General features: G+C 46.5%; 8 protein-coding genes across 11 annotated transcripts; 3 read left to right on the plus strand and 5 right to left on the minus strand.

Moving 5' to 3' along the window:
* Positions 1–4,848, minus strand: LOC132256719 (protein fem-1 homolog B). 2 transcript variants are annotated; one of them, XM_059753229.1, is made up of 8 exons: positions 4,517–4,848; positions 3,965–4,148; positions 3,064–3,162; positions 2,740–3,000; positions 1,542–2,433; positions 1,384–1,486; positions 1,197–1,326; positions 1–1,129 (listed from the first exon to the last, which is right to left on the minus strand). In XM_059753229.1, the coding sequence occupies exons 1-8, from the start codon at positions 4,658–4,660 to the stop codon at positions 960–962; spliced, it is 1,983 nt and encodes a 660-aa protein (XP_059609212.1). In that variant the 5' UTR covers positions 4,661–4,848; the 3' UTR covers positions 1–959. The 2 variants fall into 2 exon arrangements, with proteins under 2 accessions (XP_059609212.1, XP_059609213.1); XM_059753230.1 differs by lacking the exon at positions 3,965–4,148 and having other exon boundaries at positions 4,517–4,637.
* A 623-nt stretch (positions 4,849–5,471) lies between these two features.
* On the minus strand, positions 5,472–7,754 carry LOC132256721 (maternal protein exuperantia). Of its 2 annotated transcripts, none has more exons than XM_059753233.1 (4): positions 7,639–7,754; positions 6,985–7,429; positions 6,175–6,884; positions 5,472–5,851 (listed from the first exon to the last, which is right to left on the minus strand). In XM_059753233.1, exons 2-4 carry the CDS (start codon positions 7,401–7,403, stop codon positions 5,628–5,630), a joined length of 1,353 nt encoding a protein of 450 aa, XP_059609216.1. In that variant the 5' UTR covers positions 7,404–7,429; positions 7,639–7,754; the 3' UTR covers positions 5,472–5,627. The 2 variants fall into 2 exon arrangements, with proteins under 2 accessions (XP_059609216.1, XP_059609215.1); XM_059753232.1 differs by having other exon boundaries at positions 5,472–5,854; positions 7,639–7,752.
* Positions 7,755–7,841: 87 nt separating this feature from the next.
* Positions 7,842–8,457, plus strand: LOC132256727 (reactive oxygen species modulator 1). Its single transcript, XM_059753241.1, has 2 exons — positions 7,842–8,155; positions 8,225–8,457. Exons 1-2 carry the CDS (start codon positions 8,022–8,024, stop codon positions 8,331–8,333), a joined length of 243 nt encoding a protein of 80 aa, XP_059609224.1. The 5' UTR covers positions 7,842–8,021; the 3' UTR covers positions 8,334–8,457.
* LOC132256725 (MIP18 family protein galla-1) lies at positions 8,450–9,230 on the minus strand. Its single transcript, XM_059753239.1, has 3 exons — positions 8,957–9,230; positions 8,633–8,896; positions 8,450–8,564 (listed from the first exon to the last, which is right to left on the minus strand). The coding sequence occupies exons 1-3, from the start codon at positions 9,114–9,116 to the stop codon at positions 8,467–8,469; spliced, it is 522 nt and encodes a 173-aa protein (XP_059609222.1). The 5' UTR covers positions 9,117–9,230; the 3' UTR covers positions 8,450–8,466.
* A 113-nt stretch (positions 9,231–9,343) lies between these two features.
* Positions 9,344–11,774, minus strand: LOC132256720 (peptide-N(4)-(N-acetyl-beta-glucosaminyl)asparagine amidase). Its single transcript, XM_059753231.1, has 2 exons — positions 10,079–11,774; positions 9,344–10,012 (listed from the first exon to the last, which is right to left on the minus strand). The coding sequence occupies exons 1-2, from the start codon at positions 11,772–11,774 to the stop codon at positions 9,846–9,848; spliced, it is 1,863 nt and encodes a 620-aa protein (XP_059609214.1). The 3' UTR covers positions 9,344–9,845.
* Positions 11,775–11,824: 50 nt separating this feature from the next.
* Positions 11,825–12,750, plus strand: LOC132256724 (uncharacterized). Its single transcript, XM_059753238.1, has 3 exons — positions 11,825–11,934; positions 11,998–12,381; positions 12,442–12,750. The coding sequence occupies exons 1-3, from the start codon at positions 11,843–11,845 to the stop codon at positions 12,650–12,652; spliced, it is 687 nt and encodes a 228-aa protein (XP_059609221.1). The 5' UTR covers positions 11,825–11,842; the 3' UTR covers positions 12,653–12,750.
* A 49-nt stretch (positions 12,751–12,799) lies between these two features.
* On the plus strand, positions 12,800–19,204 carry LOC132256718 (uncharacterized). The gene is made up of 5 exons (XM_059753228.1): positions 12,800–12,914; positions 14,197–15,939; positions 16,009–16,128; positions 16,201–16,303; positions 16,371–19,204. The coding sequence occupies exons 2-5, from the start codon at positions 14,243–14,245 to the stop codon at positions 16,434–16,436; spliced, it is 1,986 nt and encodes a 661-aa protein (XP_059609211.1). The 5' UTR covers positions 12,800–12,914; positions 14,197–14,242; the 3' UTR covers positions 16,437–19,204.
* A 655-nt stretch (positions 19,205–19,859) lies between these two features.
* LOC132256663 (uncharacterized) lies at positions 19,860–25,099 on the minus strand. Of its 2 annotated transcripts, none has more exons than XM_059753155.1 (5): positions 24,741–25,099; positions 23,632–23,971; positions 22,399–22,511; positions 21,322–21,876; positions 19,860–20,852 (listed from the first exon to the last, which is right to left on the minus strand). In XM_059753155.1, the coding sequence occupies exons 2-5, from the start codon at positions 23,849–23,851 to the stop codon at positions 20,760–20,762; spliced, it is 981 nt and encodes a 326-aa protein (XP_059609138.1). In that variant the 5' UTR covers positions 23,852–23,971; positions 24,741–25,099; the 3' UTR covers positions 19,860–20,759. The 2 variants fall into 2 exon arrangements, with proteins under 2 accessions (XP_059609138.1, XP_059609139.1); XM_059753156.1 differs by having other exon boundaries at positions 21,322–21,840; positions 24,741–25,098.
* Between the last annotated feature and the right edge of the window lie 864 nt (positions 25,100–25,963).

Below are 25,963 nucleotides of genomic sequence, written 5' to 3' on the forward strand. Positions count from 1 at the left end.
CTTTAATTGAATAGTTACATATCACAAACGAAGTTATTAAATAATCATTTACATGTTGATTTTTTAAATGTTTTTTTTTATATATAGTAAAACTCGTAAAACTAGTGTGTGAAGATACAAAAAAGTGTCACTTAATAAAATCTAGAGATTAATTTAAGATCATTCCATCATTCCAAGGCGAGATTGCAGTGCACATTTGCGGTGTACATAAAGTACGAAGTCTCTGGAAGTCTTCAATAAATTTTCACTTCTGGCATTTTATTTAGAGTTATTTATTTTTTTTTATAAAATGTTCTTCACTTAAATTTGACAACCAATTGAACTCTTTGTCATTTTTTTTTTACGTAAAAGCAGTCTTGTTTAAGTAACTTATTTTATACGTATTTTGTCAACAGTGAAATGAGAAAAAAAATTTATTAGAAGTCGAAAGAATCTTTGGCACATCTCAATTTTCTAAGATTGATTGTATAAAAATTGATCGAAAAGTAATATTTTCACTATTCTTTAAATATTTCATCTAAAAATATGTCTGAAACTCTCTTATAAGCTCATATCTTTAAAAATCACGTTAACAAACGTCCGAGAAACAAACTGTCATTTAACTTTTCCATTTATACAAAAAACCCTCCACTTTTTCAAGCACCATAAAATTCCTCTCTAATGAAAAAACCTCCACTTTATAACCTTATAAAAACTTACTTAAATATCTTATATCACACACACTTTGTATGAAAAGAGAAAAAAAGGAGAAAAATTCCCTATTTTTTCCGCAAAATTTCACTTCCAATCGAAATTTTGGACAAAAAAGAACAACTCATGAGATAAAAGTGTTCAGAGACAACTTGCCGCGCGGCGCATCTCTCGCCTTGGAAGCTCGCCAGGAACCCAATTCACAGTCTCGGTCGCGAAGAAACCCGTCACAGATTGGCAGGAAGAGAGAAGATGAGAGAAAACAGTTCTTAGTCGCTGCGCGACAGCATGTCTGAGCAGTGCATCTCGATGAAGGGCTCCAGATGCCGCGGCACGATGCCCTTGTACTCGATCCTGCTGCGCCCGATGCGCCGCGCCGCCAGACACGCCAGCCGCGTCTCCCTGACCTCGTACGAGCGCACGATGCCCTGGATGAGCTCTGCGGAGGAGAAGACAGCGTAATTCCTGCGTGTTAATCAAGGATTTATGCCACGAAATTCACTTACTGGAGTGCGTTGACTCCCTGGCAGTGGTTCCGCACTCATTCACGGCATCCACGTGCGCTCCGGCGCCGATCAGGCGACTCAGGATGTACTCCACAGTGAGAATCGAGTGTCTCGGTGGCGGATCTCTGACCTGAAAGGGCGAAACAGTGACTGAAAAATGCCACCAGAAGATCAAAACCACTCTTACCGTGCCGATGAGGATGTGCAGAACGTTGTTGCGGTCAAAATCCACATCATTCGCCGGCGCTCCGCAGTGCAGCAGCAGTTTCACGGTGTCCGGACATGGGAAACTGACCAAGAAGTGTTAGCAAACTCCCTCGATTGCCATTGTGTCACTGTACTCACCCGCACAAATCCCTGGTGCGGAACTCATCCACTGGAACGCAGGCGTTGGAGGCCAAATGGAGGAGAGTCTGTCCGTCCTGGAAGCGCATGTCCATGCTCACCACCTCGCGCACCAGCTTGTACACCTGGCTGAGATCCTGCGGATCGACGGGCTTCCTGGTCTTCAGCACCTTCGTGATCAGACAGATTAAGTACAGCGCCGAGAGAATGTTCGAGTCCACTTCCTCGATGATCTCCTCATTCTCATCCTTGGACTCAATCGCATTGATCCTCTTCGTCACCCTGGCCATCTCCACCACGCACGAGCTCAGCACAGTGATCAGACTGGGCAGACTCAGTGGCAATCGCATGGAGTGCATCTGCGCGAAGAGTTGCGCAAATCGCTGCAGATCCTTCGCCACAGGAATGCCATTGCTCTGCCGCAGGAAGAGCGCGTGATGCCACAGATTCTCACACCGATCAAACCGCCCGTGATCCGCACAAATCGCGCCCTGGTAAATCACTGGCGACACGAGATCCGGGAACTTTGTGCCCAGGATGCGCTCTCTGATGGCCAGTGCCTCCATGGACATGGAGTTGCTGTTGAAGCGAATCGCCTGCACTTCGGCCACAGTCTGGCACTCCACCCAGTTGTCATAGGCAGGATTTGGGGCGTCCAGCGTCTTGCGCAGCACCGTGTCTGGATCAGCGTGGCGCATCTCCATGGCCGTGAGCAAATAAGTGAAGGCAGTGAGCTGACTCTCTCTGTTCTTCTCACTGGCCGCATAAGAGGCGCCCAGCAATTCCAGCGCCTCAATCTTCTGCTCCACAGTCAGCAATTCCGGGTGATTCAGGAAAATGCCCACGGTGGCGCCGTGCGCCTTCTCAGCCGCCAAGAGAACAGGAGTCAAGCCTGAAAATGATTGTAGATTCAGCTCTTTTCAACACAAACAACAAAATCCCCCCCCCCCCCCGATTTGTCAGCTTCGTGAGTCTCATTTCTACTTCTTTCACTGTAAAACTACGCGCCACGTGAGCCAATGCGATGGCATGTTTTCCCCGAATGAAAACAAACAAGACGCACATCAACACTCAAGGGACTCCCGAACGAAAATAGCCTCTGTCTGTGACTCTTCAGTGCCAAGTTATTAAAAAATTAATAATATAGTGTCAAGATCGTCGATATAATTCCGCAGCATTCCTGCGCCTCGAATCTCACCGTATTCATTCTCCTTGATCACGGCTGCGCGCTCGAGCAGCATCTCGCAGATCTCCATGTGGCCACTCTCGGCGGCATAGTGGAGCGCCGTGGCGCCGCAGCGCGCCTGCTTGTTGGGATCCATGCCGTCGGCGAGCAGGTACTCCACCACCTCCGTGTGGCCGCGGTGCGCCGCGATCATCAGACAGGTGTTGTTGTACACGTTCGGCACGGCCACGAAGGCGCCGCGCGCCACCAGATACTTGATGATGTCCAGCCGCCCTGAAAATAGCCACTCGAGTCACTGCCGCGCATCTGGCGCGCCCCACCATCGTTGCCACTCACCGATGAAGCAAGCGGCGCGCACTGGCGTCGAGTGCGTCTTCGTCCAGTGATTCACGTTCGCCTTGGCGCGCACCAGCAGCTTCACGCACTCCAGGTGACCTGCGAGGAAGGAAGCCGTAAGACAACGCAGTTGCTGACGGATTCACTCATCTTCAGTGCGCAGTAAATATCATAGTTGTCCAAATTGCACGTTATAAATGGGAATAATGAGCGGCAGTGAGAGATATAAAGAGCCATTCAGAATGAGAAATGATCCCAAAATAAAGTCTTGATCACCTCCTCGAGAGGAACTCTCCGTTCGCTCTCTGGGAATTCACAGTTTTATCAGCAGAATAAAGAAATCTTTCTTGTAAGGAGACAAACGACCGACAGCACTTTAGCACCAAGACAGCTGAGATTCTTGGGAAGCAAGGCGGAATCTGTGAACTTCACAATGAGTAACAAAATCAAAAGGAAATGAAAAAAATTACATCGAAACGAAAAATCTTCTTTCTGCGGCAAAATAAGCGTGAAAAATGGGGAAATCGCATAAATTCACAAGAGAATCAATCAAAAATTCCCTTAAAATGGAACTATTTAGTGAATTTTGAGGCTTTTTCTACCTATTCTTCAGTTATCAGCACAAATTCCTGCAAACTTCTAGTCCCAGAATCAAATTTTCATCAATCTTCATAGCTTTGCTCTTGAGATATTATCGATTTTCTCAATAAATTTCGAGTCCTTGAGAAGGCACTCTTGGCACAATTTCTTTTCCCCTCGCCCTGTGGTCGGATTTCGCCGCTAAAGTCTCCAGATGGATTGCAGTGCAAAGCTGGGATGCGGAAACTGAGAGTGTTTCGTAACGGCTCTCAATCAATCTTACTCAATCAGTCCTATTTATAAAGATCCTCGCGCGTCTCACCTCCTCCGGCTGCGCACCAGAGCGCCGTGGCGCCCTCGATCAGCGTCCCATCGTAGATCACTGGACACTCGCCCTCCACGTCCGGGTCGAACTTCTCCAGCATCATCGTGAGGACGTGCGCCTGGCCGTGCAGCGCCGCCGCCATGAAGGGGCTCAGGCACTGGCCGTGGTCCGTGGGGAAGCCCTGCAAGAGAGCCGAGAGTGTGAGCACGAGACAAAGGCGAGCGCGTGCTATTCTTGGCCACTGGGCAGCGGCGCTTGGCCCCAGAGGACTCCGGAAGGCAGAATTTGCACGCACAGGGCATTGACTGTGGCGCGTGGGCGGGCGTTTCGGTGTCAAGGTCACTTCCTCGTGCTTCTGCGCCGCAAGCCAGTGCGTCTCTCCTGATCTTTGTCCACCCAAGATGGGATTCGCACGCCGTGGAGTCATTGTGTGGCGTCGCGGGGCGCTAAAAATAGCCCTGGGATGCTGCGAAGACGCGCAATTCGCGGACAAAGGCGGCCGCCAACAAAGACGTCCGCGGATGCTTCCCGGAAGCCCTGCGCGCTCACCTGGTTCACAATGATGTTCTGCATCTCGCGCGGACGGATCCTGGACAGCATGTCGAACAGGAAGATGGCCATCCCATCCCTGGCCGCCGTGTAGATCGCCTCCCGGACCTCCCGGGTGAGATTCTCAATCCTGCTGGAGGACATCAAGTACTGAGCACGCTTCGTCAGGGCAATGACAGCATCCCACTCCTTATCAAATTGCTCCTGCGAGTCCCAAGCCAGCTTCTTCGGCAGACGAAAACACACAGGCAATCGCACACTTCAAGAAAATTGCACTTTTCCACGCGCAGAGGAGAGAAAAACCAACCTTTCACTTGGAAAGTTGAGCAAAAACTGTCACGCCTAGTTTTGTGCACAGCCACAGCAGACCTCGAGCGCTGCTCGGCGAATGCCAATAAATTACGCGCGTTTCGGTCTTCCAAGCAAAATTTCAACATCGCGCTTTCAATATTCTACACCTCATTGCACAATAAATTTCCTCTTAATACGAACAACTAAAGCTTTCTTCGATCTTTGACAACGAGAATCTTCTTGGGCTGTAATTTCCTGACCTGCAGATGTAAATAAAACACTCTGACTTTTAGTTCTCAAGCAAAATCTCTATTTTTTTCCATTAACATTTCCATCAATATACAAATGTGTTTTCCTCCGATAATTCCATACAAATAATTTCATCATCGCAATGTTAATTATCAAGCATTTCCCCTACAATCCACAATATTTCCATTTCTTCTGATACATCAACAAAAAAATCTATTCAAATCTCTCTGCAGATTGAATTGAATAAGGAAAAAGTGCTAAATTCTTAGAATTATTCACATCTCAATCACAAATGCCTTTTTTCTTTACCACAGAATGATTTGCCTCAAGAACAAATCAATGGCAGTAAAATTAAAATAGTTTCAATACCACGAAATTCATCCCGCGCTCTCTTCTTTCAAAATATCCTTTTAAATTCATCACTCGCATTATTAATATCAATTCATCGACACTAGAATTTTCCCTTCACGATATCAAAATCCTTTATCATTGCGCATTGTCGCTCTTCCGCGTCGTTTCCTCTGTTCGTCCGGGAGTGTTTCGTCCACAGCAACACAGCGAGAAGGACAACTTAGGAAGCCATCTGGCCCACGTGGTGATGATTCATCGCCACGCTGTCCGCGAGCGCCGCGTGGCTGAAGTCCTGCTGCATTCGCTGCTTCTGCGGCGTTCCACGGCTGTGATTCCCGCCGCGGTTGTTGCCTCGATTGTTCTGGTGATGCTCAAGACCATTCTGGCCGTGCTGCTGACCGCCGTTGTGCCCGTTGCTCTTCCTTCGCCGCGGCATCGAACGCGCTGCTGCAGAGACAAGAGAGCGAATTCGCCATTAGAAATAATCAAAGAACTATTCTGAAGATAAAGACTCTTAAATTGCATTGATTTTTAACAGTTCCACAGCTTTGAAGCTGATTAAGAACGCTAAAAAATCACTGAATTTCCCTGAATATCAGCACAATTAAAAAAGGGTCTTTTTTAAGGTGAAATATTCTGCACTTCAATTAATCAGCATGCAAGATTCCAATTGGAATGCGATAAGGATTTAAATTTTAATCTGAATCCCATAAAAACACCGCTTTTCCGCCTCTAACGAGGGTTAAAGGGAAGCTTTTCCCACTTACGAGACATTCTGCGAGTGCGGCGCGTCTGGAAGCGGCGCTTGTTGGGCTTCTTCGTTGCCGGCTTGATGGGCTGCTTGTCGGGATCGAAGTGGCAGTCGAGGAGTTCCGTGAGCTCCGTCTTGTCCTCCTCCTTGAGCTCCTCCAGCTTCTCCACGGCCGCCTGCACACCGTCGCGCTTCTCGCGCGTCCAGATGTCCTGCAGCTTGTCCATGTCGTAGCCCTGCTCCGCCAGGACGCGTCGGTACGTCACGCCCTTCACGCGGTGGTACAGCGTGGTCTTGAAGTAGTTGATGAAGATGGACCTGAGCGAGTTCTGCCTGTCCAGGATCGTCTGCTGTCCGCTCAGCTCCTGCACATTATCCGCCACACTCGTGCTCATGCCCAAGATCACGCTGTGAAACACGGCGCTCTTCTCCGCCTCCGTCCTCTCGGTCAGGCCGATCTCCTGCGGCGCGTCGCCCTCCTGGGACTCCACCTTGACCTGATCCCTCTTGTTGGCCAGCACGCGCGCCACTTCGTACGTGAGCTTCGCACGCACCTTCGCGCTGCCCTCGAACTCGTTCTTGTCGTCCTCTTGCGAGTTCAGGATCACCTTGGACAGCTCCCTGAGCGTGAAGTACTTCAGCGTGGCGCCGCACTCCTTCTCCGCCAGACTGTACATGTTGGCGAAGCCCTTCACGCTGCGCTCGAACCTCTCCATCATGTCGTATCTGTGGAAATAGATCAATGCATCAGAGATAATCCCTCCTTTGTCCACGCACGCGACCGTTAGGCCACAGAGTGCTGAGATAACTGTCCCATTGTACTCACTTCTTGACGGCCTCGAGGATCATGTAGGGCACGAAATTCCTCTGCTCGTGGTACAACAAGATCAGCCCCTCGCACTCCGCCCGGGCGTCCTTCTGCTCCTCCAGCCACTGCATGAAGCGCACCATGGCCGCGTACTCGGGCGTGGTCTTCATCACCCTGTACGTCTGCATGCACTTCAGCATGCGGAAGAAGCCGATGGTGATCACGCGCACCTGGTGGCGCTGCCTGGCCGCCGGATTGAGGTTCATGTACGGCATCACGTACTGCGAGAACTCCTGCTCTGGCGTGTACGCGGCCAAGTGGACGATCTCGTCGATGAGGCGCCGCCCCGTCGTGTCGATGTCCACGCCGATGATCGTGTAATTCCCTTCCGGAAGGGAAGAAGGAAGAGCAGCTGGTGTGGCCTCAAGTCCTGGCATTTTCTCTGATATCAAGCTGGTATCCACTGAAAATCCCAGACAAAAGATCACACTCAGTATCCAGGCACATGTGAACCCACTTTTCCCAAGATTATCCCCGGAAAATCACAGAGTTGCAACTAAATATGGATTCCTGGGCGACTAGAAAATCTTCTTCCCTCTCGCAATTGTACTTTTTCGACAGAATTTCAATGGATTATTGGGATTTTTCAAGATTACTTAAAGCCTCACTCACCAAAGAGATGATGGTAGTTTTCTCTAGCTGCACTGGGCAACGATGACGGGGATAAATCTCCAGAAACTTCCTCTGCTAACTCACACTGGAAAGTGAAAGAATTACGGTTTTTCCGTTGTTTTTATCTCCTCGCCGCCCACTTTGTTGGCTGCCTTGGAGTGCCGTGAGCGTCTCTCGTGGCGGCGAACTTGAGTTACACATTCGCCATCAGAAAACATCAAAAATTCCTGCGAAATCGCATTTTCCCGGCAATTACTACACAGAAACAGTTAGAAAACCTGTGGAGTCACTTCTGGACAGTTTCTCAAGCTTGGCGACACTGAGAATTTCTACAATTTGAGAGAGTTTCCAGAGAAAGAGCGTGAAAAATACCAGCTTGCATCATGCCTCTGCCTTCAGGCGTTTACCAGTCATCTTCTGGCCCTTCCTGCTTCGACAAGATGAAGACAGGCTTCGGGATTGGCTTCTGCGTCGGCTTAGCCAGTGGAGCACTCTTCGGTGGCTTCTCCGCCCTCAGGTAGACCGTCAAAAGTCAGGTTATGTTGTGCAATCTTCCGGGAAACTGAATCATCTTTGCCCATTCCAGATACGGCTTGCGCGGCAGAGAACTGATAAACAACGTTGGGAAGGTGATGCTGCAGGGCGGAGGCACATTCGGCACCTTCATGGCGATAGGAACTGGCATCCGGTGTTGAGAAGCACACTCGAAAGTCACTTAGTATGTAAATAACAACTCCCGGATCGCTCAGAATAAAGTCTGCCTTGGTCTTGAAGACTCTGGGTGATTTATGGGTACAAAAATAAACCTACTTGCTCTACAAACTGAGATTATTCCTCTTCACTGATGCATTTCTCCACGAGTTCGCGCAAATTTGGGTTCTCCATCGCGGCCGCGATTCGTTCCTTATCGTTGATTTGTTTGTTTACTGGCCAAAGAGAGGCGCAAATATTAGCTTATGGGAGTTATTTATGGCTGTCAATAGGCAATACTCACTCTCCTCCTCCGTGGCGTGCGCTCCCTTCTTGATGAAGATGTCCAGCTTGAGCCTGTGCTGAATGCTCCGCTCGATCTTCACGCGAATGCACAGCCCGATGAGCGTGGCGAGGGAGCAGTGAGGCACAGTGGGGTTGAACTCCACCCGCACCACCTGAACGTTGTTCTCTGTGGGCTCCTGAACGAAGATCCCATCCTCGTAGACCACATTCAAGTCCTCCAGTGTTTGTGGCTTCTCCGGATCGCGGATTGTGCGCAGGAAATCTGCAGAGAATCCCCATAATTTTCCGCCAATTCCACTAGGCAAGGCACACAAGGACTCACCGTAGATCGTGTCTCTGAGATCGTTAGTATCCTGATAGCCCAGATCGCACAGAAGCGCCTCCTTCGCCACCGGAACTGAGTCTCTCGATGTTGACGGCGCTGCCATGCCGCTGTCAGACTCTGAGATCCTCCTGAGGAATGACAACACCTTCTGTGCCATGCCACTGCGTGTTAGAGTGTCGAATTATGCAACAAAACGAGAATTTGCCCGATTTTCCCACTCTGACGCCTCTTTTTCTTCAGGCATAAAAACAATTCACAAAGGGAGGGGAAGTCAGCTGATTTCGCCACATTTCGCCGTACGCAATTTCCCTCCAAGAAGCGTCTGCGGAAAGTCTTTTAATTTCACTCCCTCAACAGATCTTCAGTGAAGTTTTCCTTTTCGTTCCAAAGCAGATGAACGTTTTGCTATAGGGTCAGTTGCTCTACACGATCATTTTCGCGACGACGCATAGCGGAACGCGTTCATTAGTTTTCTCAAGTTTTCCCAAACGACGAAGAGATGGATCAAGAGATCGCGATCAAGGATGAGCAGGAAGACCCGGAAAGCTTTGTTAAGGAAGAATATAAGATTCAAGACACAGCGCCGATTTCCGTCCAAGAGTAAGATTTCAACTAAAGCGTCTCCATTTTTCTCCAGGTTTTGTGCTCAAATTTGTTTTCTTCTGCAAGTTAAACATGCAGCCAAAGAATGAATTAAACAATTTCTGATATAAACAGAAACGAAGCGAGTAAAAGAGAAGTGAAACTAGATGAATTTTCCAATATATTTTTTCGACACAGCAAAGCATTAACTAAAATTTTCTTTCGCGTCCAAATATTTTATTTCGCAATCTCCGAAATCTTGGAATTCGTCAAATAAATCCTTGGAAAGTGTGCAAGAATCACATTAGAAGAAGTTTATGCAGAGCTCAAAAGGATATTTGGGACAGTGCAGCTCCTGTCTGAACAACTGCGTGTGTTGCCAGGCGACGTCGCCTTTTCCGCCACTCAGAACCGCCTTCACGACAAACTTCCGGGAGTTCCTCAGCTTCAGCACGTCCCGGACAATCTCGCCTGCGAAGAGGAACAGAGAAATTGCTGCCAAAATTCAAGGACAGTGAGGAGAGTCGATCTACTCACCGCTTTCGTTCATGAAGAGCAGAGAAATCCTGCCGTTCTCGTAGACTTTCGACTCGAAGTTGATGAAGACGCTGGAGATCCGCAGATCCTGCGCAGTGAAGTCGAATCTCCACTCAATGGAGGCTTCGCTGGTGTCCTCCGTTCTCGCCAAGTAGGTCATCTTCCAGTCGTGCTCAACCTTCCTGAACACATTGCGTGACGAATACTGACAAGTGCTCCAGGCTTTCATGCTCTCTGTCACTCTGGTTTCCTGGCCAGGACCCTTGTGGTACTTCTCGTACACATCGCGCGAGCAGGAGTATCGCAGGTTGAATTGCTTCAGCCGCTTGTCCTCTTCAGTGGCGCCGAAGGTGAAAAAGGCGCTGGACAGCTGTTCTCCTCGCGATTGCCTCCAAGCCAGGCTCCCTGACGATCTGCCCTTCAGCTCGTCCACTGTCGGATCTCGCTGCGCCATAAACTCCACCAGCTCGGCCAGCGTCCTCTTGGCCAGACACTTCTTTCTGGTCTCAGAGCAGAGCTTCTGCTTCTTCTCCCGGATTCTGAGCAGCACTCGGAGCAGCTCATCCTCCGGACACTTGTTCCTGCGCCTCAGCAGCTGCGAGTGGTCATTGCAGTATCGCCACGTGACGTCCTGGACGTCGTCCCTCGAGTGGGCGGTCACGTAGTCAACGGTCCTCTTCCAGCCGTGCTGATACATCAGCGGCGCGTCCACGACGTTGTCCGAGGGATCGACGTGGAGCCAGCGCTTCTGCGTGGGCGAGTACACTTCCGTCCACACGTGGTCAAAGGTGGCCAGGACGTAGCGCGCCTCGTAGCCCAGGCAGCGACAGAGGAATGTGAAGCAATTGGCGTACTCTCCGCATCTTCCGACGCGCGTGGTCAGGAGCGTGGCCACGTCCTCGTAGCGGTAGAAGCGAGTGACCGTGGAGCAGCAGTGCAGCTCCTCCACGCGGATCCCGTTCTCCACGCTGGCGGATTGGCGTCCTCTGGCCTGCTGATGGCACACTTTGCATGGAATCTGATTAATCCAGGTGAAGAAGGAGGTGTTGAACCACTCGGTGAATTCCACGAGGAACAGATCCTCGTAGACTGGCTCTGGCTCTTGCCAGGCGCCTCCTCGGATGGCCTTCTGAATCTGTCGCAGCTTCTCCAGCGTCTGCAGACGCAGTTTCTCAGTTGGAATGCAACTCCTGCCGAACTCCTGCAGATCCTCATCCTCATACGTCATCACCAGCTTGGATCTGTTCTCAATTTCCCTGAGGAAGGCGTTCCCAGTCTCAACGACACTCTGCCCATCACTGGGCAGCGGCTTCCTGGGCTTCCCGTACACTGGGCGGTGGTATTTCGCCGAAGATGACTCTGCATTTTCTTCCGCCTTGGCCACACTCTGCAGAGTCTCCTGGACGAGGGCGCGGTACTTCTTGAGGCTGCCCACCAGGACCTTCGTGGACAGCGTGAGAGCACCTCGGCCATCCTCCTCAAATCCCAGCGCCAGCAGCAGATCCTTCATGCCATCGAGGACGAGCAATTTCTCCTTGATCGTCTTGTTCTCCAGACGAATTGTCCGGTACTTCAGGTTCTTCGGTTCACAGATCACATTGTCCAGCAGCCTCAGGAGGATCTCAACACTCACACGGAAGATTTCCACATCATTTCTCGCAAGATTTTCCACTGCCTTTTCCACCACCGAAGTCATTTTATCAGCTGATCGTTTTCCGAAATTTTGACAACACGAACAGTTTGGCGTGTTTATGGCTGATAATCATGAGAATTCTAGCCGGTTTGTCCATCATCACACGATGTACCCTCGCCAGGAGATTCCCACAGACTCTAGGAAGCTTTACCTACCAGAGATTGTGAGTGACACACCCCAAAAACCTCCATTTCATCTCATTTTTTCTCATTTATGTGTTTTGCAGCGAATTTCTTCACACGTCCAAAACTTTGGGCATCTTTCAGCATATTCAGCGGAAAAAGTGGAATGAGGAGAAGATTCGCAACATGGATAAGCTTCCTAGTCATTGGACGCTGATCTACAGGAATCCCATGTACAATTACGTGTCTGCAATGACTTGGATCACGACTGTAAGCTTCACTGTGATTGGGATTTTCCTGGCTCACTGGCTTATCACCGGACACTACTTTCTCGGTACTAATGAGCAAATAGAAGCCCAAGAGTTGGGTCCAGGTACCAGCAATCTGAGCGAAGTCGTCGTGATGTGTGGCTTTTTCATTATCTTTAATGGCATTTTGCGGGTAACTCTGAATCGTTTTCCACTGCGAATCTACCAAAACGGAGAGAAGTGAGGCTCAAGAAAAGGTGACGGTTGGAAATGTAGAAAACTAAAGAGTTCTTTTTGCAGATATTTGGCCATTTACACTTGGAAAGTGCCGTACAGAAATGAAATTCTAGAGTACTCCAAGGGAGACGTTGTACAAGTTCCACCCAGAGGAATGCTGTGGGCGTCACTTCGCTACAAGATTCGGGGGCGGAAAACCATCCTCCTGTACAACTACTTCCGCTCGCCCTCGGATCTGCACGGGATGATGCACCCTGACGCTGAGAGATACTAGAAATTGAGAGAAATATAGACGTGTTTACAAAGCATCGCAGTTTGTGAGGTTGTGTCTCGCCTTCCCCGCTTTCGGAACTTTTTTCCAATGGCCGCGACGTGGAGGGGAAAAGCCGTGAAGTTGGTCGCAAGAATTCCCGATGATAAAAACACGCGACGCCATCTTAGTAATAGACGTAAATTCGTTCGGTGCGACTTTTTTCCCTGAAAAATTCCGCTAAAATGTGTGTTTCTCATCTCCAGTGCAATTAATCTGTGCTCAGGTAAATGCCCGGGTGTCTACAGGTGTTGTGGGTGACTGAAAAGGTGCAGAAAAGTGGGTTTCTCTGCTCACAACTCGCGCGGCAAAATCTCATGAAAATCGGTTGTCCTGAGATTTCTCCCATTTTTGCGGTCCTCAGGGCGGCTTCCATGTCCCCATAGGCGACTGTCGTGGCGCCAGACGCCCCGATCAGGACATTTTGCGCCCCATCGGCGACCGAAGCGTGTTTTGCAATTTGTTTTGAAGCCATACAACAAAACATCCACAGTGAAAACCCGCCTACTCTGTGATTTCTGCAATCGGAATAGAAAATTTCGTCATGACGTCACGAGTGGGAGCGAGAGAGAAGAGTCGCGGAGCCCCACTGGGGCCGCCGGGGGTGCAGAATGCCACCCGTGGGTAGTGTTGCGGAATTTCCTGGATCGATATCCCTGGAATTCCGTTCGTTACGCAACGAGTAAACAAGTTTTTGCATGATGTCGAGGCGTCCGGGAATGCGCCGAGGGGCGTCCGAGAGGGAATTTTCCACAGGGGCGGCGGATGGGGTGGGAAAAGCGGCGGAAAAGGCGCTCGCTCTCTCTCCATCAGTGAAAACTTTTCGCACTCCCTCTCCCTCTCTAGCACACCGTGGCGCGCATGCGGCCATCTCTTTCCCACCACCGCTCCCAGTGGCGCGATTTTGATTTTTGTTGTTCCTCTTTAGTCCACTTTTCGCTCTCTGGCGAGAGAGAAAGTGCGCCATATTGCTCTCGCTCTCCACCACAGGGTGACTCACCTGCCGCCCCGCGACGAGAACCGTCAACTATTCTCGGCGGTTACGCAACTCCAAGATAATAATGGCGAAAGAAGAGGGAAAATTCTCCCTCGGCGCAGAGGAATTTCCGCCATGCTTCGCGATGTGTGTGATAAAATACGGGTTGAGGTGAAAGTTTCTCGGCGCATTGGAAAGTTGACACGCTTTTCCGCGATTTTCCATGGTGAGAGAGAAAGATTGATAGAGCGCAAGAAGAGTTTGGCTGTGAAAGTTGGGATTTTTGGGATGACCCACGATTTATGTGTACTTTGAAATCACAACTGTTGAAGAGGATCGAATTCTAGGCAGACTGGCCAATAAGATTCTCACTTCTGATCCGAGATACAGATTTATCCTTCTGAATTCCATTGATTTTCTTCCTAAATTTTATGATTCTCTCTCGCTTCCGCCCTAATTCTTCATTCTGGCATCAAAAAATCCTTCTGACTGATTAGAATATTGAAAAATATCACGACGTGATCTCTTCCAGGATTCCGCACGTTCTCATCGCTTGAAGAGACTCTCTAAGCGCAGCCATGTGGCTGAGGAGCGAGCGTCGCGAGCTGCGTCTGCGGCGAGCGTGCACATCCAGTCGCAATGGCACGCCGAAGCTCCACAGCGCGCGGCGCCCCAAGAGCTTCCGGCAGAAGAGATGCCGTCGCGTGACGGCGCGCGCGATCAAGTGCAATAGCGGCGAGAAGGCGCGCGTGAGACGCGGCAGGAAGTCGATGGCGTGCTCCAGGAAGCTGTCTGAGGAGTGCAAGGAGAATTGCTGGCAGGATTCGGAGGTGACGCTGTTCGAGGCGAAGCTGGAGCGATGCGACGGCGCGGAGATGCCAGAGAGTGAGGTGGACATCGGATCGCCGGGCGATGCGCTGAATCGCTTCCAGCCGATCGTCTTGCCGAGTGAGGATGACAAGGAGAATGCCAATGTGGGCTCCAGCGGTGGGATTTCCTCCACGTCGTGCATCGTTTGCGGGCCGGAAGGTGAGGAGGAAGAGGAGGAGGAGCCCACGCAATCCGCCAATCCGCCGTTCAGCTTCGCGGGCGCCGTGAGTCAGATGGTAAAGTGCATCAGCGAGTGCGACAGCACGACGGATTACGAGCAGAATCTCGACGTGTTGCCCACATCGTCGACTTCTGTGTCTTCGTCGCCGTCGCACAGCTCCTCGTCGTCCTCACAGGGCGCGCTGCTGTCTGGGAATCTGGACACAGTCGTGCCTGAGGTGGATTCCACGACAGATCTCATGCCGGAGTGCGACTCTGGCTTGGCGGTGCGCAAGGGCAGGGACCTGCCCAAACTGACACTTCCCATGACATCGTTTGCCACGACCTTCGCCACGACAGACTTCAGCAAGCAATTCCCTGCGACTTCCATGGCGCCCGGCCTGCAGCCGCCGATGTATCACACGACAACGCCCGACTGGCTGTCGCTGTTCGACGAGGAGATGAGCAAGATCACTCCTGACTTCACCCAGTACACGGACTTTCTGCCCTACAACACGCTGCTCACGCAGGCGCTGCTCAGCTGCAGCACAGACGCCGGCCTCGGGTGTCCGGGGCCTCTGATGGGTGTGGATGGCGCCGCGACGTCCTCGTGCTTCCCAGTGGCGGGCGGAATGGACACCAGCGCGATGTCCGATGCCATCTTCATGCAGTCAATGAGTCAAAGTGCCATGGACAACCTCAAGGCGCTGTCCAATCTGCAGACGCACACGAACTTCCTGTCCAGCATCACGCTGCCGCGCCCAATGGACGCGGACGCGCTCATCCAGAGCGCCCCCGAGCCGCCGCCTGATGAGCCACTGCAGCTGGAGACGGACGAGTGCATGGAGATCGAGGATGTGCCTGATCATCGTCATGAGAACCTCACGTGGACCACTTTCGATCCGTACGTCTTCATCAAGCAACTGCCGCCGCTCACTGGTGACATGCGCGCCAAGTGTCCGGCGTTGCCGCTGAAGACGCGCTCGAGTCCGGAGTTCAGTTTGGTGCTGGATCTGGACGAGACGCTGGTGCACTGCAGCCTGCAAGAGCTGTCGGATGCCAGCTTCAAGTTCCCGGTGCTGTTTCAGGACTGCAAGTACACCGTCTTCGTGCGCACGAGACCGTTCTTCCGTGAGTTCCTCGAGAGGGTGTCGAAGATCTTCGAGGTGATCCTCTTCACGGCCTCCAAGCGAGTGTACGCGGACAAGCTGCTGAATCTGCTGGATCCCGAGAGGAAGTGGATCAAGTGAGTTGATTCCTTGCGACATATATCTGAGTGTGTCTGACTAATGTCTGGGCTTCCTTTGGCACACAGGTATCGACTGTTCAGGGAGCACTGCGTCCTCGTGAATGGGAATTACATTAAGGATCTCACCATCCTCGGGAGAGACTTATCCAAGACCATTATCATCGATAACTCTCCGCAGGCGTTTGGGTATGTTTGACTATAAGTGGAATTGGAGTGTTTAGAGAGATGCTGACTTTTCTTCTGATTTCCCACGATTAGGTATCAACTGGAGAATGGAATTCCCATTGAGAGCTGGTTTATGGACCAAAGCGATAATGAATTGATGAAGATTCTTCCATTTCTGGAGCATCTTGCTGCTTTAGTGAGTAATTTTTACGCATCACATTTTCACAATTAATCCTGAGGAAATCCTTCTGATTGTTTTGCAGAGAGAAGATGTTCGTCCTCACATCCGTGACAGATATCGACTGTTCTCGTATCTTCCGCCAGATTGAGTTCGACTAGTTCCTCAACACCTTAGCTATATGTGCACTTCCTAGGCGTTTATCCGTAAGTTTACAGCACAATTCTTTAGTGGATCAGAGGACATTTCTCTGCCCACTAAAAGAAACCGTTGATTTCTCGCCTGCACGAGTGTGTTCTTCCCAAGATTTAGAGAGATGAAATGTCAATTTTTTCCCGTGATTCCATTGATCGGCGCACAAAAGGGCGACTTTTTTTCTTCTATTTCTTTGAATTGCAATAATGGTTGTATGAAAAATTAATTTTTTTTTGTGAAGATACTTTTAGAACAGCGGAAGAGCAATTTTGGTGAAGATTTTGTGCTTGTTAAAAGTGAATTTTTTTTTTGAAAAATTATTGCCAGAGACTTCTCGTTTTTTTTTTTACATAAAAGCGCAATCACAGAAAAGTGTGATCTTAAGTTTAAGTTTGTTGGTTATTTGTATACTTTTTTGAAAAATCATCCCATTTTAATTATATATATATATAGATTTTGAATTGAAGAAATTTTTGAAAACACCCACAGAGAATCTGGTTTCATATAGAAGAAAAGAGAAGTTTATAGAAAAGTAAGGTGAAATATTTGGATGTAAATGTATATATATATATATGGAGTAGTAAATGTTGATTGGAAAGTGAGGAGAAAAAAGTTTATCAGACTATTTTCCGGATTTTAATCTTATTTAGGTTGTGTAATCTTTTTACGTAAAGATTTTTTCTTCTTCTTAATTTCTAAATGTGTTAAAATATACGTAAAGAATAATGTTGTATTTCGCGAGAGAGAGAGAGAGAGAGAGAGAGAGGAGACAGTAAAAGGAAATAGTCAGGAGTAAAATGGTTAAAAAGTAAATATCAATATAGAGTAAATAAGTTGATATTAGATTCAATATCAATTTCACACACACACACAAACAGAGAAAAAACACTGGGCTTGTGGCAATTGATAAGGAGTAGAGGAAGAGAGAAGAGGTGAAAAAAGGAGTTTTAGTAATATTAGTGATGTCAATGTTGATAGAATTTTGGTCAGAAGTATAGTTTTTTTTTAATTATTTAATAATCTACTTTGAAGAGTGATTTCTATGAGATTGATTTTCTTTGCGTTATAGATTTGAAGACAACGTTTATTTTATGATATCTTATCATTTCAATTTTGAAGTCATTCAGTAAGTTTTTTTCAGTGAAACATTTTTTTTTAATGATGAAAATCACCCCATTTTTTTCTATAAAGACTTGTTGATGAAGTTGAAGTGAAGAAATATTAGACATTAATGCACTGCATTTAATAACCACTTGAAGAAAGTGAGGAAGAGCGAGGGAGAGAGAGAAAGTATAGAATAAAAAAACTAAGTAAAGAAAGGAATAATAAGAGATTTATTAAGAGACCACATTTGTTACTGAATTGAATTGAGAAATAATAATAAAAAAAAATATGGGGAAAAAATACACAAAATAAAATACAGGAATTTTTGGGAGATCTTTAAAAAGAAAGAAAGAAATATTAAGAAAACAACAACAAATAATAAAGTAATGTAAGAAGTGTAATTGTGTAGTGAATGTTGCACTAAAAGGAAAAAGCGCGACGTTGGGAAATCGATTAATTTTTGTTTAATTGTGATTCTTATTAATTCTGCCATATTGTAGTTAGTATGTTTAGAGCTAATCGAGTACTGAATCTATTTAGTCTCTCCCGGTAAAGTGAGTGTTTTCTGAATGATATACATTTGTATACAGAGAGTCGTAGTTCTGTACATATAAGAATTCCGTTAACGAAATTCACCTTCTCTTTGGTCACTTTGAAAAAGGAAAAAAAGAAAGAAAACATAGCGATGAACTTTGTATTAAATGTAGTTAGCAAATTTTTAACATCGCATCTAAAGTGTTATTAGAGTATTTCTTGTGAATTGAGAACGAATTCACATTCATGTTATATACACACACGGATTCTTATATTATAGAGAGATCATCAAATTTGAGAATTGGGACAAAATATAACACATGAAACAATTGGCTAAAAAAAATAATTATCCATCTTACGATAGATAAGAAAGTTAACAATATCATATTTTTTATAAAGAAAAAAAATATGGTGCTAAACTTTGCATTAAAAGAAGAGGTGAAGAAAGGTGGAGAAAGAGAGAAAAAGAGAGAGAATGATGATGATTCTCATATCGAAGGAAGAAAAAAAAAACTATTCTCAAAAAGAAGGTATAAAAAAAGAAAAGATGATGGAAAATGTAGTGGTGAGAATTTATTGAATGTTAAACATTTGTCTTAAGATATTTTCCCTATCGATACTTTTGTTGCCTTTCTTTTGTTGAAAAAATCAAAAAAATAAGGAATGGAAGATTAAATGAAATCGGGGTTTTTTTCGATTCGTAAAATGAAAATCAAAGTCAAAATTTATTCCTAAGGTTATTTAGATATATATATATAGAGCAATTTTGAGAGAAAGAATGTCGGAAATCGAATTAAGTGAAATTGTTCCTGAAAATTTTTTTCCAAAATTATACGTACTAAATTTATCCATGTTTTCATTTTCTCCCTTTTTGAAATAATTATAGAGAATTTTCAAAGCAAGTTATAAAAATACAGAAGAAAAGAGAAAAGGTAAAAATAATGTAATAGAATATCTCTTAGAATTATTCCCTAATTATAGTAAAGAATATCTCTTTAAATAAAAAAAACACTTATGAAATAATCCATATAACACAGTTGTAATCGTAAAACACTTTGCAGATAAATAAACGTATTCAAACCGAAATGCTGACTTTCTAGTGTTCCTTGATGCAAGGGGGAGATAATACAGTCAGAAGTGGTGTACAGATCAGCAGAAGTACTTAAGAAGTGAAGGTATTCGAAAGATTACAATATTCCTTTCCTGAATGCTTCATCAATAATTAAAAAAATCTTTTTTCTAGGTTATTTAACAAATAAAGAACAGATTTAGTGAATAATTCGCATTCTGGTACATAAACAAATCTTATGTTCAAGTCTAACCTCAAAAATAGTCATTTGGACTTGGAAAATGGCCATTTAGAAAGCTTTTTGAACAATTTTGACTCTGAATCAGCTGTTTTGAGTTCATTGGCCAATCATAACCCGATCATTTTATGATCTAGAATGCTTCGAAACTGAGTTTTTGAAGATCTCTTAGTTGTATTTTTGAGGTTATGGTTGGAAAAGATGTCCAAAAATGCATTCTTAAGTAGATTTTTATAGACATATCGAATGGAAACTTAAGAAATTCACTGCAATTTGATTAAAATTAGATGTCAGGCAATTTTGGTGAGTGTTCAGAAGTGGATTATCTCCTCCTTGCCTTGATGTTTGATGTCTTCTGGCATTTTTTCCTTTATAATTCTTTGGTGCTTCATCAGTGGAAGAATAGAGAAGAAAAACATGGTTTGTCTTTACAAACATAAATTTTATTTTATAAAATTAGTTACAATCTCCCTCCAGTTACAATTTCTACATAGGCTAAACTCTTTCACTGCGGGCTTCATTTCTCTTCTATAGAAGGTGGATAGTTTGGGAGAACGTGACGATCCTATTTCTCAGTTGTGGGTGTCTCGCTAGACAGAGAGAGAGAGAGTGAGGTGACTTTGGGAATGGGCAGTGAGTGAAATTCAACTGGAAAGAGAGCTTTATTGCCAACATTAGTGGCTACAGGAGTACGCTTTATCCTCTTTTTGTAAGTTGTACAATAATAATGACTTACAGTTCAAGGTTGTCAAGTATTCAGTCAAGTCTTGTGTCAACATCCTTCAATTATTAGAACCACTCTCTCGCATAGGTCAGAAGTTTGCAGTGCAGAACAGTCGCTGAGCTCCGGTTGGCCAAGTTTGCAACTCGCGGAGCTTCTCACTATAAAAATATATCCCTAACAGACTCTCTAGTGCTTATGTTTACACACTCTTCCTATCCTCGCCTTTCACACAAGAATTTGTCTCCTCTTCCACACTCGCGCTGGTAAATGGACACCCTGATTAGTGGAGTTTTGTTAGGCTTACAAATACTCTATATCTTAAGACTTGTCTTTACTTTGTGCAATTGTTTTACGGGAAATTACGGTTTTTTTTTCTTTCTTCCTTGTCTATGAAAAAAATGTGTGCAGTTTTACACTATTTCTCCCCTTCTCAATAAATATCAATATATATATATATAGAGACACTTTTTTTGTCTTCAGTTTTCTCCTCCTTTTAAACCGCTAAATACAATATTTACTTATGACCGTTGATTTCATCGTTTGTTGATTAATTCACTTGCAGGCCATTGACAAATTCTCAAAAAATGTTTTGGACAAATTCCGCCTTCCTCTACAAAATGCTACAGCCCGATCCGTGCATCACTTCGCTGATGAACATCGGCGTTCCAGCACTAAGTCCGCCATCAGTCTTTTGATGGTCATTCTGAAAAGGGAAGAGCAGAGCGTGTCGTCAATTTTCCGGGTCTCTTGACTGGTGAGGAAATTGAAGGGGAATCGATGAGGTCTTGAATTTCAGTATCGCATTTCTTGGGGGCGATATTAAAATCTTCTTGACGGATGGATGATTGGCGAGCGCGAAAGGTTGGAATTTTATGAGTGGAGAAGACCCAGAATTAATAACCTCATGTTGACAAATAGTCAGCATCAAATTTCAAGAGGGTTTTTTTTTCACACAAAATAGGGTCTTGTCAATCATATGCCTTTATGAAATGTCAAGGCGCTTCATGAACTGACGATCTTCCCATCCCAAAAGCATTTGGGAAAATAATGAATGCTGGAAAGAATAAGAAATGGCAGACATCGGAGAGGATTCACATTCAAATGACGAGATATAAGAAGGTAAACGAGAAGGAGGACTGCCATGATGTAAGAGCTGTTTGACCGCAACTCACCTCATCGAAATCGCAGTCAAAATAGTGGCAGGCGCACTCTAAGCATTTGCATGACGAGCTCATCTCGCACGCGATCCCGTACTGCTTGGCCACAGCTTTGTACAGCTCCTTACTGCTCTTGTTGCTCAGGATCTCCGGACTCTGCGGCGGCAGCTGGATGCGGATCTGCTGGTGCTCGTGCGAGTTCCACTCGGCGTCCGAGTTGTTCTCCTCGTCCTCACTCACCTCCGCCTGGCACTCGGGCTGCTCGCCCTCCTGGCCGTCCTCCTGGATGGCCGGGCAGGAGCCGTGCGCGTACAGCGGGTCGCAGGAGCCCGTGCAGGTCAGCAGATTCTCCTGCGAGGGTGTCGTGATGGTGGAGCACGTGTAGATGGGCGAGTCCAGCGTCTCCTCGCTGTCGCCCAGCGGACAGTCCGAGCTGCCCGGGCAGTTCTCGTTCATGCTGCCGCCGCTGCAGTACGTCCAGTTGACGGGGGAGCTCGTGGGGTTGTTGTCTTTGTCCAGAGTCGCGAGGCGATTCTGTAACATTTCCATGTGGGTCGTTATTTTGGATATCTAGACGGGAAGAGAGAGAGAGATGGAGAAATGCATGATGATGATGCTGGATGAAGTGCGTGCACAATTAAGCCCGCTCTCCCCTACGCTTGCCCAATTATTTCGCACACAGAGCCTCATTAATTTGTCATGGCAAAGAATTTAAACATTCACCCAAATTCCCTCCACAGCTCTGCTCAATTGAATACAGCATATTTGCAGTGGGTGGCGTGCGCATTGTCCCACATTCGCGGGGGTAAACTTTCAATTACGCACCGCGAACGGCGAGTTCCATGGGGAGAATGCGGATGATGTGTGGGGAATTGGGAGGAATTTATGTAATACAAATTGATATGCATCAATTTGTGTTGAATTTAGGATGTGGTGAAGTGGAAATGGGTCACATTTCACTGTATTGTTCCATGTATAAATGGCAATTTAGGAGTTCACCATACAGAGAGGAGCTTTTCGGCGAAAGCTCTCCATTTGAATCCCGTCTGAGAGCATATGGCGAATGCACGAGTGCTCACGATGGTATCTCACCTCCTCTAGAACGTGTTCATAGGACGGCGGTGGACTCAGAGGAACTGTGCTGTTTCTGTTCACTGAAGCCGTATCGGAAAAATTCTGCTGCTGAAGTGTCGGATTCTCGTATCCTAGACAGGAGAGAGAAGGAGAGAGAGAGAGAGAGTGAGCATGAATTTTGTAATACACTAAGGATTATGGGTTTCAAGGCATCTAATCTCATGTCTCCCATTCCGATGAGTTTCAGGAGTTGTGCTGAATTCTGGGAAAATGAGTTTTGCTCAAGAGACAACACACAGGGATTAATTCACAAATTCCAAATGAGCTCCTGTTTGAGTTTCCTCGTCTTTTTTCCCGCACACACACACAACTTCACCCCTTGTGCACCGGAAACGAGGTTAGACGCAATTTATCGTGGGGCTGTCTTAAAGTGGCAAGTTTGTAGGTCAACGAGGATGAATTTATTCCACAACATTAAGCTGTTGCCTTCGGGAAGGGTCGATTAATCGAATTGCGCGGCAAAAGTGGGTTAATTGTCGCGCGGGATGAGGGACATTTTTGACTACATGCCGTTTAATTTGTGGGAAATGTTGGGTTCTGCCGAGCAACAAGGGTTTGTCCGCAATTAATTGGTGCCTTTGTGGATGGCTTAATCCTCCAAATTCCTGGAATTGCCGCGATGAAAGCCCCAGGAGGGAAACATATTGCGCATGGACGGTTAAGTATAGTTGAAGCAAAATATTTGACACCACTATTCATGCCCTTGCCATTGTGAGTCATGTGTAACTAGACTGATTAAAACACACTTAATTACTATCATCCTGATAGGCTTTCATGTAGCAAACACAGTTTTTCACAGTATTATGCGCTAACATGATGAAGAATGTAACAGAAATTATGGTTGAAATACTGTAATATTCTCGAGTCAATTCAACCATGTCTTTAAAAGTAAGATATGAATCAGATACAAGTTTTAAATTGCTTCCGTAAGCCTTACAAGGAAATGATACGGATCTAAAAGGCACTTTTATGCCGATTAAACTCGCAATTATTGCAATTATTAGTCCAATTTCACAAACATATGACATACAAAATGAGAAAATTGAGTTTGCATGCAATCTGTTTTGCATACAGGATGCAGACAGTCGATAGAGTGCCTGAATTTAGTCATTTGCAACCCCCCGCGGCAATTTCAAACCACCAACGGCCAATGCTCTCTCGCCAGGGAAGCTCAGCCTCCAGCGACTTTACCTATGCGTCCGGCGGCGGATGAGGAGTTGTGGAGCAGAGCTCTGCTGTCGCCACTGAGCGATCCCAGGCTGTCCGTGTCGATGGTGGTGGTGGAGGCCGCAGAGGGTTGGCTGCCGAGCAGCGGCTGCTGATGAACCTGCGCCACATCCGGCTCCGCTGTGGCTTCCTGTGACGTGCTCCTGGAGCTGCCCATGCGGAACTTGAGCTTGAACGGCGCCATTTATTGCGTGCTTTTCACGAGGGGGTCGGGAGAGTGCGAACGGGGGAGGGAGTGAGTTACAGAGACATTTGAAGGACAGAGGAATTGCTAACAGTGTTATGCTTTTAGGCGGGAGGAGCTCTGAAAAGAGACAGAGACAGAAGAGAAAATGGAATTTTCACATCGAACAGGCCAGACGGGGTGCTGAAGTGTGAAGGGGTGCGTGTTGGGGGGGAGGTGGTGAGTGCCTGTTTCTGCTCCACACCTCCGCAGGCGAGCATGCAACACAGAGAGAAAAAGTGTACTGCGAGAATTTTGTATAAGTATAATGGTCGAGATGCCCAGGTCATTTGAAATTCTAACCGAATTCTGCCCATTCACAAACATCCTACCAAGGCGGAGGTCATTGAATCCTGAGGTGTGTGCATTCCTCACCCATGAATGGAGAAGTGAAATGAATAATTGAGCGCGCCATACAATTGATTGTGATTTCCCAAACAATAAAACATGTTGTCTCATTCTCCGGATGGCTCATCTGTTGAAAAACTTTCCCCCATGAATTTTACACGAGCGCCCAAGTTGGAATGACGAAGTTTCTACCCAAATGCCGAGCAGCCAGAAATGAGAATTTGATGCTCCAAGTACACCCATGATTACCATTTGATATCATCGCCCGACCGCAAGACTTTCACCTCTGTGGCCAATTGGAATGTGAACAATCCCGTGTGTTTTCGTGGCTTAGCAAATTCACACTAATTGATATTGATTTGGTGGATGTGGAAACATTTCTGCCACTCTTCCATGCAAATTTGACCCGATTTGTGTGCACAATCGCGAACTCTGGCCCCAATGGCCGCCCCTAATGAAGACAGAGTCCATCCTCGTGATGGGTGCGTGTGAAAATATTTACCTTTCTTTGCACACTGGCCAAAAATGACGGGGCCTTCCCAAGGGGATTGCCAGGAAAAATTCTTTCACGCTCCCTCTCTCTTTCTCTGATGGTGTAAAATTCGACGCACAAGAGCACGGATCGATATGTTTCAATTTGATTAGGGGCAGCAAAAGCGAAGCTGAGTGGCAGAGGATTCACACTTGTCGCCAGGTCACAGGACTTCACTGCTCTGTTAACTTTCACTGATGACTTAATTCGCGCTGGACAGCTTCACCATGTATGATCCTTCCAAATAAAAAAATGGGCACAACTTTTCACCCAAAGCCGTGGCAAGAGAATTTTCCACTGTTCAGCACGACTCAGAGAACACTTCTGACAATTCAGCGTCGTCACAGTCTCACCAACACACCCGGATTCCTCGTACAGTCGCTCGAGTTCACGAGCTTCGGGGCTTTTGGACCTTTTCTTGCTCACACAACTGGGGCGAGTGTATGGAAAATTGAAACGCCTGCGCTTTGCCACGCTCACGGTTTTCGTATTGACTATATGTTTCCTAAGAAGAACACTGCAAAAAAACACATCCCAAGAGGAATTCTCAAGGGTATTCCGTGCAGAAAGTGCGATTCACGGAAAAATGATCGATTGAAGTATTCTGCAATTAACGCTTAATCACAGAGTTTTGGGAATTCGGCTTGTGGCAACACACCTACTCAAAAGCCACGCCCATTAATTTCTATTTTGCAAAATTCCCTTGAAATTTAAATAGCAAATTCTGTAAAGTTTTTAATGTCTAAAATGCTTTATTTGTGGCTTAAAGAGTCCTTAATGTCTCTTTGGTTTCTTCTATGATAAATGCCCCGCCCTTTTCGATGCCACGCCCACATTTTTTAAATTGCTTCAATTAAAGCTCTCTCTCTCTGCAACCTTTTTCTAATCGTGTAAACGAGAAAACGTCTCGTATTTCCGATGGAGTGTGGAAAAATTCATCGTCAGAGTTCAGAAGAGAGAGTTTCCAATGGCATGACTTTCAAAGTCGCCAGACTGGAGCCCATTTTATGACGATCCCACCGCGTATTTATTGGCTCGCAGGGCATCTCTCGCACCAAATTAATAGCCTCAGCATTTCGCCAATTTATCATACACTTATTGGTGAAATTTCCCCGAATGTAATTCACAACTGTTAAGTACAAAGAGTATAAATTTGCACATGAATATATTCTCTGGCCCTTTCGCTAATTTAT

The sequence above is a fragment of the Phlebotomus argentipes genome, unplaced genomic scaffold (assembly GCF_947086385.1).
Source record: "Phlebotomus argentipes unplaced genomic scaffold, Phlebotomus argentipes genome assembly contig_17, whole genome shotgun sequence".
NCBI classification, from domain to species: domain Eukaryota; kingdom Metazoa; phylum Arthropoda; class Insecta; order Diptera; family Psychodidae; genus Phlebotomus; species Phlebotomus argentipes.